The sequence below is a fragment of the Oreochromis niloticus genome, linkage group LG22, assembly GCF_001858045.2.
Source record: "Oreochromis niloticus isolate F11D_XX linkage group LG22, O_niloticus_UMD_NMBU, whole genome shotgun sequence".
Taxonomy (NCBI): Eukaryota; Metazoa; Chordata; class Actinopteri; order Cichliformes; family Cichlidae; genus Oreochromis; species Oreochromis niloticus.
In genome coordinates, this window is record NC_031985.2 from 32,207,905 (window position 1) to 32,230,626 (window position 22,722).

The following is a 22,722-nucleotide window of genomic DNA, read 5'->3' on the forward strand; positions in this document are numbered from 1 at the left end:
CAATGCTTTCATATAATAGAAACCACACACTACATAAAACAAAAGAAGAAAAACAGTCTTCAGGGAATGTGACGTGCAACATAAATTCCTCCATTAAAATCAGTTTTGTTTACACAAAGAGCCATTGTACTCATTTCCTTGGACAGGAACAGTAACATAGCATCGTCAATGTCCTCTATCCTCAGTATGTGGAAGGTTTTAGGATGTCTTCAGTGGAAGCCTGGGAAACATGGTTTTCACTGCATCTGTAATCACACAAGCAGCAAACAAATTTTAATGAACCTCCATTGAATACATCAGCTGTCAGTGTTAATGTCAGCAGCACTATTTAATCATATAGTATGTTCCGTTACAGGTTTACAGATCTTGGAGCCATTAATTACATTTACCAGATAATGTTATTGTTTTTTTTCCCCCCAACATTTAATCTCACATGTTCATTGTGACATCATCATTACTCATCACATTCTATTAGGATTCCTTTGATCTTAAGTCCATATAGTAACCCAAACCCTATGTCCATTCAGTTATAACCTCACTGAACAGGCAAACAGCTTATATGCTTGACTGTAATTTGAGACACTTTTTGTAGTGAGCAAAGAACACAGTTAGTACTGTTGTATGTAGTAGTAGATTTTAACTTTACTTAAATTACAAAAATGGCTGAGTCACCCTCCATTCACAGTGATGTGATTGAAAAGAATATAAAACTTCGCCAGCAAGTGAGGGAATTCAAAGGTGAGAATGAAAACCTCCGAAAAAATATTGAAGTACTTCTCAAAGAATATGGGTTTTCTAAAAACAAGAGAAAAAGGGAACTACAACTAGAAAATGAGAAGCTTTGCTTGGAGAATTTAGACTTGAACTATTGCGTTGCCTATTTGCACTGTGAAAATCAAGCTTTGAGACAACAAGTTCAAGCAAAGGAGAGTGCTTATGAACTAAATGATCAAGAATTGAAAAGTGCTCTGGAGCAACTTAAAAGCAACTTGAAAATGCCTTCTAAACACAAAGAGTTTGACATGGAGAAGCTGGCATTGCAGGAAAAAGTTGAAGATCTCCAAACAGACAACCAGGCATTCAGAGCAGAAAATGATGATATAATACGGAACATGTGTGAGCTGAAAGAGAATTTTCAAAAGGAAAAAAATAAAATGAGACAGCAAATCCAGGCCCTCCAAAATGACATCCGTGAGGCAAATGCAACCCTGGAAACTTTCAAAGGATTTAAAGAAATGTATGAGCAATTAAAGCAGGAAAATGAGTCTCTGAACAATCAAAACCAAGACCTGAAACAAGAAATTGAAACAAAAAACATTGCTGTTCAGGAAGAAATTCAGGAGCTCAAATCTGTTTTGCAAGGACTCAAATCTGTTGAAAATGACAGTAACAGAATAAGGCAACAAAACAACGCTCTAGAACAGGAAGTCCAGGAGCTTACCAAAAAGTTGGCTGATTGTCAGAAGGAAATGAGACAAAATGAAGAGGCTCTGCAAGAAAAAATGCAAGTGCCTGATAAAGGTGAACCCCATCAAAGTAGTTTTGAGCTCACACCTAATTCCAATGAGTCAACTGAAAAGGAAGAGAGGATCAAAACAAGCGAAAATACAGACCTGGAGGAAAAAAATAAGGACATCCCTACAGAAAGTTCATCTCACATGGAAACTCCACAAGAGCAGACGTTTAAACCCAGGGACGTGGAGGAAAGGATCAGTGGAGATGGATAACATGGCTTCAAGGTGCTGCCTTGCATTTTGCATTTTCTGACTACATCTATCCCCATTTCTGAAAGGCAGTTCGCAGTAAGGGGAGCATTTCTTCCCCACTTTCATCTTTCGACTTCCCATGTGTATACACTCCTACAATTCTTTCCCCTCAAGCCCCATAGACAGTATAGAACAGGGGTGTCCAACTCCAGTCCTCGAGAGCTACTATCCTGCAGCTTTTAGATGCATCCTTGTTCTGACACACCTGAATCAAATGAATGGCTTGTTATCAGGCCTTTGCAAAAACCAGATGTGATAAGCAGCAGTGGATCAAGAAAGAAAGCCGTTTTCCTATAGATTTCTATAGGTTTGCATCAGGCTAGCTGTTGCCATCTGGTAGACTTCAGACCGAATGTACGCTTAAGGTTCTTCTGTATTGGCTTCATGTTTCCAACCAACAAGCTATGTCCATGTTTTGTACCATCTATGCCCCAACCAGTCGCGGAAGATGGCTGCCCCTTCCTGAGCCTGGTTCTTCCCTAGGTTTCTTCCTGTTAAAAGGGAGTTTTTCCTTCCCGCTGTCGCCAAGTGCTTGCTCAGAGGGGATCGTTAGATTGTTGGGGTTTTCTTTTATATTGCAGGTTCTTTACCATGCAATATAAAGTTCCTTGAGGCCACTGGCTATGAATTGGCCTAAATTAGCCAGTGGTCACATTACATACATAGCTATTTATCAACCATCATTTGCATTCTTTTCAGTGGCAGAAATGTTTCGTCAGTCATCCAAGTGACTGACGGAGAACGTTTCTCCCACTGAAAACGTTACGTCCACATGAACAGATTCAGCCTTTTGGGATTTACGTACCTGGATGACTGAGCATGCATCAGTGCATTCTATATTGTTTTTCCATTTTCTTTGTATGGTTGATTATAAGATTAATGGAGATTTTCTCCATTTTCTTGAACTGGGTTGGAAACTGTTCTTAGCATGAGCTTTAATTAACATAATTTGCTGATAAAATAAAAAGAAATTGTGAAACGATTTAAAGCTTTGTACAGTTTGATTATTTGATTGTAACAAAAGATTTGGAGAATATGCTACTTTAGTGAGACACTGTGTTCTTATCTGTATCTGTGGTTTTAAGTTTGCACCAAAGTTGTTTTGTACCCCACTTTAGCTGCATTTCTTCATTTCCTTTAAATTAGCTTTAAATACTTTAATGTATTTGCTGTTTGGCTGTTTTGGCTCTTTGTTCCCTTAGAAGAGACTCTTACAGTTTACAAATGGCTCTTCATTTAGTATCACTCTGTGCCTTCTATTTTATCCTAATTTAGTAAATATGTATCATTTTCTATTCAGTGTTTTCATAAAGGCCTTTTCTATATCTAATGCTGTTGAGGAGAACATACATGCAAGTTGGAAATCTTTTTTCCTTCACAGGGAAAACTGGCTAAAAGTCATTGTCCCATCTTAGCCAGCTCCTCACCAACACTTATCTGTTTGCCTGGGGTGATTTGCTTTGCATTTAATGTACTAATGTTGGTTTGAGTTGCAGAAGGCCATGGTATACCTGATTTTTGCAGATGACATTGTGATCTGTAGAAGAATAAGGAGCAGGTGGAAAAAAGCCTGAAGAGGTGGTGGTATACACCGGAGAGAAGAGGAACAAAGGTCAGAATACATGAGTGTGAATTAGAGAGAGCAGGTATAACAGTAAAGTTGCAAAGAGCAAAGGTAGAAAAGGTAGATGCGTTTAAATATCTGGGATCAACCATCCTAAGCAATGGACAGTTCAGAAGAGACGTAAAAAAAAGAATGCAGACAGGATAAAGACAAGTATTAGGGGTGAGTTGTGACAGGTGTAAGCATGACAAATGAGCAGCAAGACTTAAAAGGGAAGATTTAAAAAAATGATGGTCAGACCTGCTGTCATGCATGGCTTAGACATGGTGCCACTAACAGAAAGACAGGAAGTTGAGGCGGAAGTGGAAGAATTGAAAATGCTACAATATTTGTGCAAAGTAAGCAGCATGAACAAGACTAAAAATGAGTACATGAGAGGGATTGCTCATATTTGAGAAATTTGAAGATGGCGATGTCAGACTTAACCCTCTGTACCCCATAATGACTGCAGATGGCCAGTGTGTTTCTGTTACTTTGTTAAAGAAGCTCACTTCTGTCTGATGACAATGACACTGAGCTGAGTTCTTGAGGATTTCCCTCAGTAAGTGCTGCTGTTTTTGACACTGTTAGCTGCTGTTACTAAAACGTCCTTTGGAGGGGAACTTAGTTGTCACACTCAGAAAATAAACAATATGAATGAACCCGAACTGTTTATCAGAGCAAGTGTGAGTTTTAGGTCTGTCATATATAAAACCTTAGTTGGTAAAACATGTGCCTATAACCGGATGTCTTTTCAGCAAAGCATTAATCTGCAAATATTTTTCAGACAGGAAAATGATGATGCAAATGATGGCACATGTAAGCTGCAAAGCGACTTTCAGCAGGAAAAAGCTCAAATGCATCACAAAATCCTGGCTCCTCAAAATGATCTTCGGGCAAAAACAATGATAGAGAATTACAGAAAAAGAGAGATAAAATATTGTAAGATGAAGCAGGAGATTGAATTTTTCAAAAATCATAATTAGGCTCTAAAAGAAGAAGCAAAGAACAGTAGTTTCAAGAACAATCTCAGGAGCTGAAAACTATTCTAGAGCAACTTAAAAGCTCTGAACACGACAAAATATTTTTATTATTTTAGTTTCTTTCAGTTACTTCTCTGTTTTCACAAAAAAAATAAAAGTCTGGCAACATAAATTCCTCCATTAAAATCAGTTTTATTTACAGAAAGAACCAGTAGGCTCATCTCCTTGGACAGGAACAGTAACATAGCATCGTCAATGTCCTCTATCCTCAGTATGTGGAAGGTTTTAGGATGTTTTCAGTGGAAACCTGGGAAACATGGTTTTCACTGCATCTGTAATCACACAAGCAGCAAACAAATTTAAATGAACCTCCATTGAATACATCTGCTTTCAGTCTTCATGTCAGCAGCAGCAGCATTTAATCATATAGTATGTCTGAAATTTTTTTTAAAAAGGTAGAAAAGACCTGAATCCTTTCAACTGTGCATTAATTTAATAATATTTAATATGCTTATTTAACAATTTGCTACAAAGACAGGTGGCATTTATATGTCCTTGGATCGTTTAGAGCAATCTTGATTTTTTTTAACAGCGTTTTACGCGTAGGGACAGAGGGGGGCATTCAATAACAAAACCCAAAAACTGGATCATCTATGAACTCAAGTTGAGGTAACGATGATGACTTGGTGAAATTAAGTAAAATAAATACATTAAATAAAACCCTGTTCTCCATCGGCTCAGTCTTGAAGGATCAAAAAACATAACTCACAGTGTGATGAAGCATTCAGAGGATGACACTGTTGATACAAATTTCTAATTTCTGTCTTTCAGAAATCAGAGCAGTGAAAGGCCAATACAGAACTTTTTCACTTTATCATAAATGTTTTTACTTTGTTTTTAAAGTAGAGTCTGCATTGTGCCACAGTTAAATGTGGCACAATGCTTTTGTGCAAAATCCTGCACAAAAGAGTTTAGCAAATTTTGATTAAAAATACACATTTATCTAAAAACATTTTATTCATTGTTAATTTTTTTTTAAATAAAGGCCATTACAGGTTTATAGATCATGGAACCATTAATTAAATTTACCAGATAATGCCATTGTTTTTTTTTCATCATTTAATCTCACATGTTCATTGTGACATCATCATTACTCATCACATTCTATTAGGATTCCTTTGATCTTAAGTCCATAAATAGGTGTCCTTTGCTCTAAAGTCCATATAGTAACCCAAACCCTATGTCCATTCAGTTATAACCTCACTGAACAGGCAAACAGCTTATACGCTTGACTGTAATTTGAGACACTTTTTGTAGTGAACAAGGAACACAGTTTGTACTGTTGCAAGTAGTAGTAGATTTTAACTTTACTTAAATTACAAAAATGGCTGAGTCACCCTCCATTCCCAGTGATGTGATGGAAGAGAATGAAAACCTTCACCAGCAAGTGAGGGAATTCAAAAATGAGAACGAAAACCTCCGACAAAATATTGAAATGCTTCTCATACAACTCAAAAGCTCTGAAGATGAGAAAAATATAATTAGGCAATATAACAAAACTCTGGAACAGGAACTTACCAAAACGATAAATGATTGTCGGATGGAACTTACCAAAACGATAAATGATTGTTGGATGGAAATGAGACGAAATGAAGAGGTTCTGCAAGAAGAAATGCACCGTCAACAGGAAGAGTATGAAATGGAGAAGCTGGCATTGCAGCAAAAAGTTGAAAATCTCCAAAGGAACAACCAGGTGTTCACAACGGAAAATGATGTTACAATACGGAGCATGGGTGGCCTGAACCAGACTTTTCAAAAGGAAAAAGATAAAATGAGACAACAAATCCAGGCTCACCAAAATGACATCCATGAGGCAAACACAACCCCGGAAACTTTCAAAGAATTTAAGGAACTGTTTGAGGCAATAAAGCAGGAACTTGAGTTTCTGAACAATCACAACCAAGACCTGAAACAAGACATTGAAGCAAAAAACATTGCTGTTCAGGAAGAAATTCAGGAGCTCAAATCTGTTTTGCAAGGACTCAAATCCGTTGAAAATGACAGTAACAGAATAAGGCAACAAAACAATGGTCTGAAACAGGAAGTCCAGGAGCTTACCAAAAAGTTGGCTGATTGTCAGAAGGAAATGAGACAAAATGAAGAGGCTCTGCACGAAAAAATGCGCCGTAAGCATGAAGAGTATGACATGGAGAAGCTGAAATTGGAGTTCATAGTTGAAGATCTTGAATCGAACAACCTGGCATTCAGATCAGAACATGATGCTACAATACGGAGCATGTGTGACCTGAAGCAGACATTTCAAAAGGAAAAAAATAAAATGAGACAGCAAATCCAGTCTCTCCAAAATGACATTCAAGAGGCAAACGCAACCCTAGAAACTTTCAAAGAATTTAAGGGCCTGTATGAGGAATTAAAGCAGGAAAATGAGTCTCTGAACAATCAAAACCAAGACCTGAAACAAGAAATTGAAGCAAAAAACATTGCTATTCAGGAAGAAGTTCAGGAGATCAAATCTGTTTTGCAAGGACTCAAATCCTTTGAAGAAGAGAGTAACAGAATAAAGCAACAAAACAACGCTCTGGAACAGGAAGTCCAGGAACTTACCAAAAAGTTGGCTGATTGTCAGAAGGAAATGAGACAAAATGAAGAGGCTCTGCAAGAAAAAATGCAAGTGCCTGATAAAGGTGAACCCCATCAAAGTAGTTTTGAGCTCACACCTAATTCCAATGAGTCAACTGAAAAGGAAGAGAGGATCAAAACAAGCGAAAATACAGACCTGGAGGAAAAAAATAAGGACATCCCTACAGAAAGTTCATCTCACATGGAAACTCCACAAGAGCAGACGTTTAAACCCAGTGACGTGGAGGAAAAGGATCAGCGGAGATGGATAACATGGCTTCAAGGTGCTGCCTTGCATTTTGCATTTTCTGACTACATCTATCCCCATTTCTGAAAGGCAGTTCGCAGTAAGGGGAGCATTTCTTCCCCACTTCCATCTTTCGACTTCCCATGTGTATACACTCCTACAATTCTTTCCCCTCAAGCCCCATAGACAGTATAGAACAGGGGTGTCCAACTCCAGTTCTCGAGAGCTACTATCCTGCAGCTTTTAGATGCATCCTTGTTCTGACACACCTGAATCCAATGAATGGCTTGTTATCAGGCCTTTGCAAAAACCAGATGTGATAAGCAGCAGTGGATCAAGAAAGAAAGCCGTTTTCCTATAGATTTCTATAGGTTTGCATCAGGCTAGCTGTTGCCATCTGGTAGACTTCAGACCGAATGTACGCTTAAGGTTCTTCTGTATTTGCTTCATGTTTCCAACGAACAAGCTATGTCCATGTTTTGTACCATCTATGCCCCAACCAGTCGCGGAAGATGGCTGCCCCTTCCTGAGCCTGGTTCTTCCCTAGGTTTCTTCCTGTTAAAAGGGAGTTTTTCCTTCCCGCTGTCGCCAAGTGCTTGCTCAGAGGGGATCGTTAGATTGTTGGGGTTTTCTTTTATATTGCAGGTTCTTTACCATGCAATATAAAGTTCCTTGAGGCCACTGGCTATGAATTGGCCTAAATTAGCCAGTGGTCACATTACATACATAGCTATTTATCAACCATCATTTGCATTCTATATTCCAAATGGTTCAATCTGTTGATTTGGACGTAGTGTTTTCAGTGGCAGAAATGTTTCGTCAGTCATCCAAGTGACTGACGGAGAACGTTTCTCCCACTGAAAACGTTCCGTCCACATGAACAGATTCAGCCTTTTGGGATTTACGTACCTGGATGACTGAGCATGCATCAGTGCATTCTACATAATTTTTCCATCTTCTTTGTATGGTTGATTATAAGATTAATGGAGATTTTCTCCATTTTCTTGAACTGGGTTGGAAACTATTCTTAGCATGAGCTTTAATTAACATAATTTGCTGATAAAATAAAAAGAAATTGTGAAACGATTTAAAGCTTTGTACAGTTTGATTATTTGATTGTTAAGAAAAGGTTTGGAGAATATGCTACTTTAGTGAGACACTGTGTTCTTATCTGTATCTGTGGTTTTAAGTTTGCACCAAAGTTGTTTTGTACCCCACTTTAGTTGCATTTCTGTATTTCCTTTAAATTAACTTTAAATACTTTAATGTATCTGCTTTAAATTTAAAGCAAAGGGTATCTTGTATGCAGATATACACTGTAAAAATAAAAACAAGTTAAAAAAAAACGGTAAAACTCCAGCACCTGGGGTGTCAGAAAAATATTGCAAAATAACTTAAACTTACGATCACATAATTTTTTTCATCACTGTATTCTTTTGGGATAATAAATTAAAATACAGTTATTTTAGCTTTAAATTTACATGAAATATTGTGTATTTTAACAGATTCCGTATGTTTTAAGTACAGAATGATGAGATTTTGTGCTCATTTCAATGGCTTTTAATGAGACAAAAAAATTATCAAAATTAAAATTAAACATGTAGATAGTCAACTTATGTTTTAATCAACATTTAGTTGTAAACAGGTACAGTTTAGGTGAATTGTGAAATGGTGCACAGGTACTCTAGCTCATGGCACATTCATAGGTGCAATTGCATGAAGCCTCAGGACCAATGCCTTCGTGCAAGGAGGAATGGAATGAACACTGTCGGTCCTTTAGTGGGATTTGTGCTCACATTCAAGCACATACAAATTTTCTGATATTCCCCAGAGAATTCCAGAACTGGCTGGTCTGCCACCAATGAAGAGCATCTGTTGAATTAAATATAAAAAAATCAAAACCTGAAAAATTACTAATGAGTGACTAAACATGTAATGATATACATCATCTCTGACTTGGACAGTTTAGCCATCAGTAGTAACGCCCCTAAGCAGCATTTAGGAAACCTGGTGTTAATGTCTTGTGTCTCCACCCAGGGAGAGCAGGGTAGATGTGCATTCACTTACAGGCTTGCTATACTACATATTTACACCTTTCAAATTTGTTCAGGAATTCTAGAATTATAACAGACTTGATAACACTGAGCCTATCTACAAAATACTGATATAGACACATGCTTGCAGCAAACCAAAAAAAAGGGAGAGGTTGTGCACATTGAACAAGCAAGACAGAAGACATAAAGTGATGCTTGCATGCTATGATTACTACTTGCTAGTGTTTCTAAACATCAAAGCACAAAATTATTATTCAGCTTGACTGTTAATATCTTTATCTAAAATGTAAAATTGAACTGAATTGAATTAAACATTAAAAAAATTAATTTAATTAATTAAAGCCAGCAAATCATGCAATTTCAAAACCTGATTTCAAAAACATTTTTTAATTTCAAATAAAAAACCCTGATTTTTCAAAACCTTTTTCAAAATACAATTAAAAAAAGAGAAATAGGGTAAATGGATTCAAAAATCAAAGATTTATTTCTGACATTTAAAATGGCGAGTCCACTCTTCATTTGAAAATTCAGTTCCTCAATGGATTTTCCTTTCCTTTTAGCTCATGGATTTGATATTACATTAGCAAACTGATTAGCTTTGGGATTAACTACCCGATTAGCTAACAGATTAACTATTGGATTAGGTATGCCAAGAAGTGTGTGTGCTTGTACAAAGGTCATTGAGCCTCGGTATTTACACTGTGCCCAACATGGATATATGGATTATGAAGAAACTCTTGAGTGAATTAGAGAGCTGAACCTCTGAGTGTGCGCCTGTGGACTCCACTTAACCACCAGCTTTAGCATGTTACCATTAGGTAACATGCTAAAATTGCTAATGCTACCATCACCACACATAGACCCGCTCTGTTAACTTATGAAAATATTACGTCCCAACAGTACTAGCTAGCTAGCTACCAGTTTTTGAAAGCTAATGTGCTCTTCACAAACAAAGCTTGAAGCAGCTCAGACTATTAGAACCATCAACTGTAGAACAGCGGTCCCCAAACCCCAGGCCACGGACTGGTACCAGTTCGTGAATCATTTGGTACGCGAGAGTTGAGGCTCGGGTGTTAAAATTATTATTCAAAAATTATTCTTTTGGAAAACTTCCATACTAATCAAGGTATCTGTTCCTTGGCAGACCTTCACCCAATAAAAACCCATGAAAACCCATAAAACAAATAATCCAAAAAAATTATGAAACCTCATTGTGTAAGCATATTATTTTACACAAATAATGTTAAAATTACTCATGTGTATTATGGATAGATAAGTTTGCTCATCCAACTGGGAATAGGATACTTGTCAAATTGAGGCACAGGTTCAGGTACTGAAAACTCAGTGCAAAAATTGAATAAACCATATTTTTCTGGCACGAAAACAAAAGTATTCAGCGCCAACATCAAACAGATTTTAACAAAGGTACCAACTGTTTTGGAATCTTAAGGCTCTTTTGCAATGTTGGAGCATCTTATTTTAGCCAGATCTTGTGCCAGACCAGGTCTGTAAAACCTGGAGACCCCTTGAAGATCTAAGATATAGAACCTGCCCTGAAGCTGATAAATCTGCATTGTCAATCCCCTCACCGCCTTTCCTTACTAATACATCTGGAAACTTCAAGCCACTTGTTTAGAAACGTACAGTCTGAAGTTGGGAGCAGCAACACCCACTGGTTCTTCTTTGGTTTCTGCTGTGCTGTTCTCATAGCTTCCAAGGCTAACACTGCTATTTCCTCAAGGTTTGCCTCATCGTAACCACATACACACATATGACTTGGTTGATTTTCCCAATAGTCCTTCAACAAATTGGTGTAAGTGAATTCATGCAACCTTCCTTCCAGAAGTAAGTTGATGTTTGGCACACTGGGAAAATTTGGCCATATAAAAAGACTGGCAATCCTTTACAAAGTTTTTTGAAATGCCATGTGTCCTGCCAAGAGAACTGAGTGTCCCAGATTCATGACCCTCTTCTCCAAGCCTTTAAAATTTTCTTGCACTTATAGAGAATACCTCTTTCACTATATATGTTGTGTCCTCCTAACACACAGGCCAGCCCTGCTTTACCATCTCAATCTCTGTCACTTTTGCAAACAAAGATTTTAAATCTGGATTTTGCCTCTGAAGTACACCTACATCTGGAGGAGAGATAAGACGTAGATCTGGAGATCTACAGTACATCTAATAGCTGGTTTGGTTTCATTCTCCTTCATTGCTGTGCCCCTCAAGTTTCCTCTTCCTCTATGAGCTTTTGACTTTGGAGTTTTAACTCGAGCTATTTCCAACACCTTTCTGTAAGGCAGCTTCCTGAAAACGTCGCCAGTACTTTGAGCCATAGTGGTCACCATATTGCATACTTTAGCTGTACCTTTAACTGGGATCCTTTCGGCTTCCCCACTTTCTTGACCTGGGCTCCTAACCTCAGTAATTCCCGTGTGGTGTGCTGCACAAGAAATGGAATGGTGGGGAAATCATTACCTGTAATGACTGCAAATGTTAACTTTTTAGCCAAGACTTCTGACATAAGAAAAATCTGAACCCTGCTGTCAGATGTCACATGTGCATCTCCATGTATATAGCTTATGCAGGACTTGTCTTCACTCCATTTATCTCGAGGCACCAAAGTGGACAATGCTGACTGAAATCTTTCCCGTTTCTAATGATACTGTAACACACTGACCATTAATCAGAAAAGGGGATGGTAGGAGCTGCTTACTGAATTGTACACACTGAGGTTGGCCAAGTAACTGTGCAAAAAGAGATGATTTTGTCTCGTTTGTAAGTGGACAAGAATACCGAGCGCAACCCAAAACATTACATCTTATATCTGGTTCGGAGAATCCAGATAACGCACTAAAACAATGTGGGAGAACAATGACTGTTATGATGCTGTTAACATTAGTTTCTTGTCAGATACAGTCACAGCTCAGTATAAAAAATGGAAGGTAAGGAAGATGCACAAACTAAACAAATGCAGCATCTGTGCACTATATGTCAACAAATGGTGTATATTTGCTATGTGCTGCAAATGGGGAACATACAGAGGTACATATGGTACAGCCATTATAGTATGATGCTATGATATATTGTAACATTGTAATCTAACGTTCCATTCTTTACTCATTTTAACTGTCAAATGTACAAATGAATAAGACTGTGGGATTCGAATAAAATACGTATATACATTATATAGGTGTTGGCATTCACAGGTACCTGTTTATGCAAAGATTTATCAACACTCATGTAGGAGGAACATACACAAGGAAGGAACATACACAAATACATACATACATACATACACTACAATCATCCATCCAATTTCATCCGCTTATCCAGGGCCGAGTTGTGAGGGCAGCAGCCTCACAACTCGGCAACATGTATAGGGATATATTGATTAATATGTAAAAAACACTGATGTGATGAAAATGAGTGCTATAATTTAACATGTACATAACTATTTTGTACTTTGAGAACACTAGAAGAAAGTAGTTCCTTAATTTAAACTAATAACTCATAACTAATGGCTATAGTAATGATAACCAAAATCATGCATATAATTTTTTTATGTATTAATAATTTACATTTTAAAAGAGCAACTCTCAAGTTTCCATTTGCAAACATCCCTTTGGCAGATTCTTCAGGTCTCATGAACAGTTGGACCAAAGAAGGAAAAAAGAAAATCCATTCATTGCTCCCCTCCTTGCAAAGACAGAACCAACAGCAAAAAGCATGCTACATGAACATACTGCAAAGATCAAAAGTTAAACACTGTATGGCCTGCATTAGTTTTTCTTTATTTCAGATAAGAATACAGAGAGAAAGTAAAGTACAGGGGTCCGTTCTTCGTACCTCGCTAAGTAAGTTAGCTGGATTTGATTGTTGACGATTTCGCGTGATCTTGGATCGTTCGGTTCTCCGAAGCTCATCCGGGACTTGCTGTCATAGCAACAGATCCGTAAGCGTAAACCTGCTTGGGAGCAGGCTTACTTTATGTAAACAGGATTAGATCGCGGCCACTCAGGTATGTCCGCTTCATTTATACGAAAGCAACAGCGATATTTCTCCACTGTTTTTCCATAAATAAATATTATCAATGTAACTAAAGATAATGCAGTATTTGATTCTTTTATTGATTTCATACAGATACATACAGGTCATTTCCTAAAAAAAGGGAAATGTACTATTAATCATTCTATTTCATGTATTTGATTATTTCAGATGTAATTCATATTTTAGAGTAGTAATAGTAAATTACTTCGTGTAATCAAGATGAGAGACCACGGCTATAAAAGCGATAAATAATTTAAAAAAAGATATATATATATATGTTTATATATATATATATATATATATATATATATGTCCCCAAGGACCCCAAGAAGGGACCGGTCCCATCCAACTACCGACCAATAACCTGCCTCAGTACTACATGGAAGCTCCTGTCAGGCATCATATCGGCTAAGATGAACAGGCACATGGGTCAATACATGAGTGGCACACAGAAAGGGATTGGCAAGAATACCAGAGGCGCAAAACACCAGCTACTGGTAGACAGAACAGTCAGCCGAGACTGCAAGACCAGACTGACCAACCTGTGCACTGCCTGGATTGATTACAAGAAGGCCTATGACTCAGTGCCCCACAGCTGGATACTGGAATGCCTAGAATTGTACAAGATCAACAGGACCCTAAGAGCCTTCATCAGGAACTCAATGGGGATGTGGCGTACAACACTAGAGGCCAACTCCAAGCCCATAGCACAAGTCACCATCAAGTGCGGGATCTACCAAGGAGATGCTCTGTCCCCACTGCTGTTCTGCATAGGCCTGAACCCCCTCAGTGAGATCATTAACAAGACTGGCTACGGATACCGACTACGGAACGGAGCAGTTGTCAGCCACCTCCTGTACATGGATGACATCAAGCTGTATGCCAAGAGTGAACGAGACATCGATTCACTGATCCACACTACCAGGATATACAGCAATGACACTGGAATGTCGTTCGGACTGGAGAAGTGTAGTCGGATGGTAACAAAGAGAGGGAAGGTAGTCAGAACTGAGGGGACTGAACTACCAGAAGGCAACATTGCAGACATAGAGGACAGTTACAAGTACCTGGGGATCCCGCAGGCGAATGGGAACCATGAAGAGGCCGCTAGAAAGGCTGCAACCACCAAATACCTGCAGAAGGTCAGGCAAGTCCTGAGGAGTCAGCTGAACGGTAAGAACAAGATCCGGGCAATCAACACCTACGTCCTGCCCGTGATCAGGTACCCTGCTGGGGTAATAGGCTGGCCAAAGGAGGAGATAGAAGCCACTGACATCAAGACAAGAAAGCTCCTTACCATGCATGGAGGGTTTCACCCAAAGTCCAGCACCCTGAGGCTGTACGCTAAGCGGAAGGAAGGGGGCCGGGGACTGGTGAGTGTCAGCACCACGGTCCAGGATGAGACAATGAACATCCAAGAATACATGGGGAAGATCTCTCTCTCTCTCTCTCTCTCTCTATATATATATATATATGTATATATATATATATATATATATATATGTATAGATATAGATATAGATATATATATATATATCCCAACTTACTGTGCATGCTTCAGTCACCCCTTGCATGGGAACAGGTAAAAGTGATGGAGTGTTATGTGAAACTACACACAAAAAAACCCACAATGTCAATAAATGTCACAGTACTAAAAGCATTTTAATTAAGGCAACAACCAAATATTTTACATTGTACAAATAGAATTATGAGCTCATTTACCAGTTATGAAGGTGCTGCTGCTACTGCACCCCGGCTGCTCGTCTAAGGAAGAGCTGCCCCAGGGATGCCCTCAACAATGGGTCTGGTGGCAACCCTAGGGCCAGCTCCTCTGCCGGGGTGTGACGAGGGGGTGCAGGACCACCACCTGTCTTTATTTGCTCTGCCCTTTTCTTGGTTGCTGTTATAAACAAACAAACAGATTATTTCAGGGTCTCTTTTCAAGAGACTAAAAGCAATATAAGTGATAAATATTACCATTCTGTAGAATATTCTTATATTTCACTTTTACTTGTTCCCATGTTCTAGTGGGTCCTGTTGTGGCTCTAATGTGAAAGAGGATATAATGGAATATAATATAATAAATTACTTACGAGTTTAATTTGTCAGCAACTTTCTGCCAGCCCTCTCTCCTTGCTTTTGCAGCCTTTGCAGTGTTCCCTTGCGTTTTAATTAAACTCTGAAACTCCTGAAATCCCTCAATCAAGAGTTCTTGCTCTGCTGCCGAAAAATACTGAGCGCGCTCCTTCGACATTTTCGCCGACCAATCAAAGGGTTGCCGATCAATGTCTCTACTATCGATGCGTAGCCCCTTTTAAGCCACCCAGTGATCTCAGATTACTTCATCCAGCTGTACTAATCGTCAACAACAGGTGTGTTCGGAGAACCGGAATAGCGAGCTCAAAGTTGGCGCGATGATTTGATCTTGGATGTGTCATTTGATCTTGGATGTAGTAAGCGAGGTACGAAGAACGGACCCCAGCTCTTCATCTAGGAGCGTTGCATTGGAAAGATCATCTTACCCTTGAGCTGATCCACGTATTGGTCTGTGAAGCTTCATCAGAAATGGTCTCAGTGGAAGGGTGGCTTTCAAGAAGCCATTCTTAATGAAAGGAATCCGGGAAAAAAGGCTGGAACTGCACTGAAACAACTGGACTAAAAATCAGGGGTAATTTTTGGTTCAAATTGGTGTCAGTCTCGAAGGAGGAGATCAAGAGAAAGTCTTAAGAGCTTGTAAAGAAGGCGACTGTCCAGTCACGTGGTGGGGGCTTTCTCATGTTTGAGGCTGCATTTATGGCTCTGTAATTAAGTGGCATTAATTCTCCTACCAGACACAGTAGTCAACTATGAGCACAACATGGCAGTGATATAATGGATAGTTGTAAACAAGAATGTAAGAAGCTTTAACTGTAATAGATTGTACATCTTTATGTGAGATTTGACTTAAAGAGAGAAAATTACAATTGTGGTTATCTAATTGTCCAGCCACATGTTCAAGTCTGTGAAAATCTGGAAAAAGTAAAGGGTCAGAGCTGTGACTTGATGACACACAAAGTGAACAGTTAGTTTTTGTACGTAAAGTCCGTGATTAATTTGCTTACCTAACACATCATTAACAAGTACTTCTGCAGTACATAAGTACATAAATGCATCAGTCGTCATAATGATTTTTACTACAGTTTAACAGCATTTCTCTTGTTTTCACTCTGCATTCGTGCATGTGTGTGTGTGTGTGAGAGTGTTGGTGGCGGTATGGATATTTTTCTACATTTTTGTGATGAATTAGCGACGCAAAAACAAAAGGTCTTCTCTGTTACATGAATTTAATCCCATGGAAGAGTTGACATCTTCACTGACAGTTCTAAAACTTCTAAAACTCCTAAAACTTCCCCCTCTTCCTAAACAACCAAATGCCATGTTGCCATATCATTTTTTGATTGGTCAACATGGTACAATTTACCACCAATACGACAGGGATGTTTTTTGTTTTCTTTCTTTTTTTTAAGGTCGTAAGAGGAGAGTGCTCGCTAGCCCCTGTCCTTAGACAGTAAACGTGAAGATAGTATTCAGGAAAAAACATTGCGTATATATTTTTTTAATCATGACTCTGGTTTTACGTGGCCTATCAACACAATTTAAAAACTGGTATATAGCATCTTGTTGCTATGTCATCTTAAAATGGTCATGTGATTGGTTTCCCATGACTACTTTATTTTTCCTCAGCCAATCAGCAGCACTCATGTGATTGTTTCGCCCTCACTAGCTCCCGGTACAAAGAAGACAACTACAACCGTCTGTGTGTTGAAAAATAGTAACACATCTGCATAGAATGCAACAATAGAAATAGTAATTAGTTACATTACTCATGACTGAAAAAAAGCAATGCCATTAATAACACTGTTATTCCCATCACTGCTGGTATCCAAAACCAACTGTTTTAACTGTTCTTCAGGTGGTACAAACACGACTTTCATGCGGCAGTTTTGTCATGCAAAAAGTAATGAAAGACAGATTCTGGCTGATCTGCTGTGTTGTGTATGTAACTGAAGTGGCCTGATTCAGGTCTGCGGTGCATATTGACCTGCAAGCTAAACTGCAAGTTCAGTTGAATACAGGCTCCCATGCAGAACCACTAAGAGGGGTTAACAATGATTATGAAGGAGGGTTGTATGACAGCACAGAAAGCAGTTCAGATGATGAGTATATGTAACAGACGGGGTGCAGATCTTATTCTCAGAGGAATCTCAAAACTTTGCTCATGTTTAATGTGATAGTAAGTTTGATTTACCTTCTCTGTCATGGATCTGTCAAGACTTCTGCTAATGACTTGAATGATTATACTTGTGTGTTTTACTTTAAAAAGGGAATTTTTAAAGGGGGGGAATCAATCACTTTTTTCACACAGGGCAATGTAGGTTTGGATTTTTCCCCCATAATAATCAGTAACTTTATTTAGCAAACTTTTGTGTTTGTTTGGTGATCTTGAAGAACATTAAGTTTTATTTGCAGTTTATACTGTACTGTGAACTAGTCAATGCACTAAATCGTGGTCATTGATGAGAATTTTTTTTCATGACAGCACAGTGATATAATTCGAGTTGGCAAAAGTACAGACATTCTCAACTTAAGTAGAAATACTACTATTAAAAAAAGAATCCAGGCAAAGCTGAAGTACTGATTCAACATCTTTATTCAAGTAAAAGTAAAAAAGTACAGACTCTGAAATGTACTCAAAGTAAGAAAGTAAAAAGTAGCTCTATGTGTGTCTCTGTTTTAAATTTTCTTAATGTACAGGCTGTGATCAGCTGACCTGCTGCTCTTCGTAGATTTACACAACTGAATTCAACCAGATGTCAGCAGATGTTTCATGAGTTGTCCTGGCTGATGACAGCATAAACAGTACAGCTGTTTATGCTGTCTTTATATTAGACACTATGCAGTTGGTATGAAGGTGAAATTCAGTCAATGAATCTAACCATCATCAGCTAAAAATCATTTGAATCTCTACTACACTTGATGTAACCTCACTCAGACCATAAAACCACAGCCACTGTGCACCACACACTGTTCTTTACTTGAAATCCATCACAGTGGAGCAAAATAACCTGTTTATCCTGCACTCACCCGCAGGGGATTTTCATGCAGGCTTTAAATAGCAGTTAGTGTACCTCAGTTTGATTTGCAGCACATTTCAAAATATGAAAAAAACAAAACAAAACATTGTATCACATGTACAGACCCAATATCTGATTTCAAACATAAGGAATTACATGTAAGCTTTAAATTTCCAGTTTCTCAAATCCCATTGAGCAGTCCTTACCTTTATATCTAACCTCTCTTGTTCTGTCTTTCTTATCTTTCTCCATCTCTGAGTGACGTTAGCTCTCTTTCTTTTCTCCCCCTGTGAAATACAGCAGCTGGACCTTTAACTAGCAACACACTTTGAGACAAACTGCACACAAACACTTTTTGTGTTTGCCGATCTTTGTTGAGGTGATAGAAATGCTCCATTTGAAATTACCTGCCACTTAAAAGAAAGGCTCTCCCTTTATGTTCGCTCCTCTTTTGTAGCACTAGCTAGAGGCTGAAGTACTCCAACCATCACTTACGGACACCTGTGGCAAAAACAACACAAAAAAACACTGTCCCACTTTTAACCCCTGACTTTGGCACCATCTCTTTTTATGTGACATCTTCTTGTGACTAATAAACAAACAGGATGTGTTTCTGTTTAGGCTCAAATTGGTTTGATATTTCAAGACTGGCATTGATGAAATAATAACTCGACCCAAATGCATTAATGCAAAAATAACAAGCCTGTTTTGAAAAAGTAAGCAGTAGAAAGTACAGATATTTGTTTAAAAGTAGTCAGAAAAAAGTACAGATACCTGAAAATTGTACTTGAATAGAGTAACAAAGTATATACTCTGTTACTTCCCACCTCTGGATATATTTAAATAGGAACAATATTTCGTGTCTGCAGCTTACAGTATATATTGTCTGGACAAAGAAGGAATGTGTCACCACCGCAACCAAGAAAAGACTTGCGTTTCCAACCCATAGCCATGATTGTTTTCTAAACCTATGTAGATTTTGATGCCTAACTCTAAAAAGTAACCTATTTTTCATTTATATTAAAAAATAATACAAATGATGTGTGAAAATCTGTGACTTTTATATGAGTTATGGGACATAAGCGGCAAAATGATGACACTTTGATGTGGATTTGCTTGTTTCATTTTTAAGTTTGATTTTATTTTTGATTCTGTTTCCCTGAAAGCCTTAGAGTTTTTTTTTTCTTAAACAAGCTTAACCAGTGAAAATGAGATCTGCAGATGTTTGGACAGGAGATGAAATTTACACATCGATCTAAGGAATATTCCACAGGTACCCTGCATATCGTTGCAGGGTTCCCATCTCTGTTTGTTTAGATGTTTAACCTCACAAGGGATATAGTTTATCGGCTCTGTATATTTAGTTTATGTTTCAATTGCATATAAACCATCAGAACCACCAAAGACGGCGTCTTTATAATTTTCCAATTAAAAGAGAATCTCTGTTGGGTTTGAAAATAACCACACAATTCCTGTTTTATGTTTCCTTTACGTTCAAAGACAGACAAAGAAATCTCATGTGGCTGCTCATCCTGAGAAATCATTGTATGTTATGGTGGGTCAGATTTAGGGCAAATACAATGAGGCAATTTAGTTTTAGATTTAATTAAATGGCTCCTTTTAATGCTGCTATGAGCTGTTTGAACGGTCAGCGTGAGTGCCGTCTGTGGGTACAGTGAGATGACAATCGCCTATAAAGGAGTTTCTCCCCTCCTCTTTCTTACCACTTCTAGAAATAACTTTTTGATGCTAATTTGTCACATAGCTGTGTGTACACACAACCCTAGGGAAAAATGATGCTGCTTCCCCCTCCCTCCCCCGAGTCACAGCCCTCCACTGTTCTATAGCCATCCCCATTTAATAAATCACTTGGGGAAAATTATCATGTCTCTGGGGGTAACTTAGACAAGAAATCCCATGCTAGAGTTCCACAAGGGTCACGTTCATACAAGAGTTGTTAAGATTAGCATTTTTTTGTCTTTATACAAGCAATTTTTCACGGGGAACAAAACTGGGCTTCTTCAAATGACTTCCCCTAACGATACACAAGGGGACTCTCTGCTTTTACTATCTTTGTTGACACACAACTCAATCCTAATTTCAGCTTTTGTTTTTATTTTTTCCTCTGTTGGATACTGAGGCCGCCTGTGCATGCATAGACACGGAAGAAAGCCATCTTTAACTTTCCCAAGAATCTAAGGCACATTCGCTCCTCAGCAGCACAGAAAACAACTGGAGACTTCATCCATTGCCGTGAGCCAGCAGGCGCACTGGTATCACAACGTGACTATGAGCTTCTTCACTGTTACATTTTCAAAGGCGCTCTTGTTGTGACTGAAGAACACTGCAGGAGAAGAGACAAAGGGGGTCGTCTTACATTTTCTTCCAGCTTCTCTGATTTCTGCATTTTTCATAAAAGGCTACATTCTCTGTGGTTGTTGCGGCACACTCTTCCTTCAAGTCATTCTCTTTGTTACATGAAAGTTATGACCTGTTCCTGCCTTTTAATGTGACACAGAACTGAATGTTGTCAGGCAAATATTAGTGCACACTTGGCGAGAGGGACATGGACTGTAACAAAGGTTTCATTTTGCTTAATACAATTAGTAGAGGGCTGACAGGAGCACAGTAAACAACTATTGCTTTGTACTATCTTGCCTTTTAAACTTTTACTGAAGAGTATCCAGTATCTCCATGTATGAGCTTTTTTTATTATTAATCATCATGTATGCTCAATCATTCAGGTAAGTAAATCCCAAAATGTTGATTGTGTTCATCTGGTTAGTGTTGTCCAAGGGTGTGACGGGGGGTGGTCTGCGGTGCCGCTGCATACGGGGGCTTTAAAGTGTGAACTGAGTCCTGTCATGTTGTTGTTGTTGGTAAAGCGTTCAGCTGCGAGCTGAAAAGCTGCAGCGGACTGTGTTTGTACAGCAACAGTGTGTTAATAAAGTGTGCTGCGATGCATGTACGTGTCATCGGGTCTGCCGTGGATCATTTACAAAGGGCCATTAATTAAATGACAGATAGAAGCTAGGTTTATATTTTACACTAGGTCTGAGAAGTGAAGCCAGCTGGACACAACTGGGCAACTACTGTGGCTACAAAACCAGTTGCTTAGAAGTCTATGGGAAAATGGTCCATGGCTCCCTTTCTCTGTGAACTCTGTAAACACTTTCCTGATAACTATTGGCTCAGTCGCTAGTTTCAGGTCATCACGAATAAAATATTAAGTACATTTTATAAATTGGCATCATTTTAAGAGTAATTATTGAAGGTAAGCTCATTGGCTAACAACATATCAGTCAGAAATCATTAGCCTGAAGCATTCCACCAATCGGTGCTTGAGATTTTATTTCAGTGACTAAATCTGTCTTTTGTGCTGTCTGTGATTACGACTGACTAATTAAATCAGTGTGCTGTCATAAAGCTTATCCATCCATCCATCCATCCATAGTGTCATACCTGCCAGTACTGCTGCATTTTGCTGTTTTCCTAGGAAAAAGCTAAACTATCAATTCTGTTGTTAAAATGTAAGGAGTGGAAAGTTCAGATATTTGTGTCAAAATGTAGGGAGAGAAACTTGTCCAAAAATAAACACTGAAGTAAACTTCAGATACCTGAAAATTCTATGTAAGTACAGTAATGAAGTATTTGTACTTCATACAGTAACTTTCCCCCTGAAATTAGTCTGCAATAAGATAAACTACAACCTTCAGTTGGAGGTGCACAAAGACAAAATCCTAATTCTGGTTTGAAGATAAAAATTGATAAAAACTGTTAAACTGTAGTTAGCAGAAAACTAGTAGCAGCTATTCTTCCCTTCTGTTGAATCTGAAGTGTATTAAAAGGGAAAGGAGTTGTCTCTGTCTTAAATCAGATCAAACATGACCTTCCCCTCTACAGCCCTGTGTCTAGCTTGCAGATTGTGTGCCCTGTGACCATCTTCAAATGAAAAACCTGAATTTTCTAGGAATGCAGTTATTTTAATTCCAGAGAAACAATTGACTTTTCAAAAGAAATAAAATGTAACAAAAAAAGAGCAAACTGAACAAAGCGCTGGAGTGATTGGCAAGGCTGAACTTGGAGAGAGTCCATCTGGAGAGTTTTGTATCCAGGCTGAATAGCAGCTGGTCTGGTGGAATTTAATATGACTACCATGACTGTGGTCTTGATCTTTAATGAAGGCTTTGTCTTCCTCACACGCACATGCACAGATCACTTCCAATTCCCCCTCTTCTTTCAAACCTGGAAGGTTAGTGAATGTTT

The 22,722-nt window shown here is 38.5% G+C and overlaps 1 protein-coding gene across 2 annotated transcripts; it reads left to right on the forward strand.

Annotated features, from left to right (window-relative positions):
- The first annotated feature begins 542 nt into the window (after nucleotides 1–542).
- On the forward strand, nucleotides 543–8,320 carry LOC106098115 (ankycorbin-like). 2 transcript variants are annotated; one of them, XM_013270475.3, is made up of 2 exons: nucleotides 543–1,487; nucleotides 6,517–8,320. In XM_013270475.3, the coding sequence occupies exons 1-2, from the start codon at nucleotides 660–662 to the stop codon at nucleotides 7,324–7,326; spliced, it is 1,638 nt and encodes a 545-aa protein (XP_013125929.2). In that variant the 5' UTR covers nucleotides 543–659; the 3' UTR covers nucleotides 7,327–8,320. The 2 variants fall into 2 exon arrangements, with proteins under 2 accessions (XP_013125929.2, XP_005450859.2); XM_005450802.4 differs by lacking the exon at nucleotides 543–1,487 and having other exon boundaries at nucleotides 5,535–8,320.
- The last annotated feature ends 14,402 nt before the right edge of the window (nucleotides 8,321–22,722 follow it).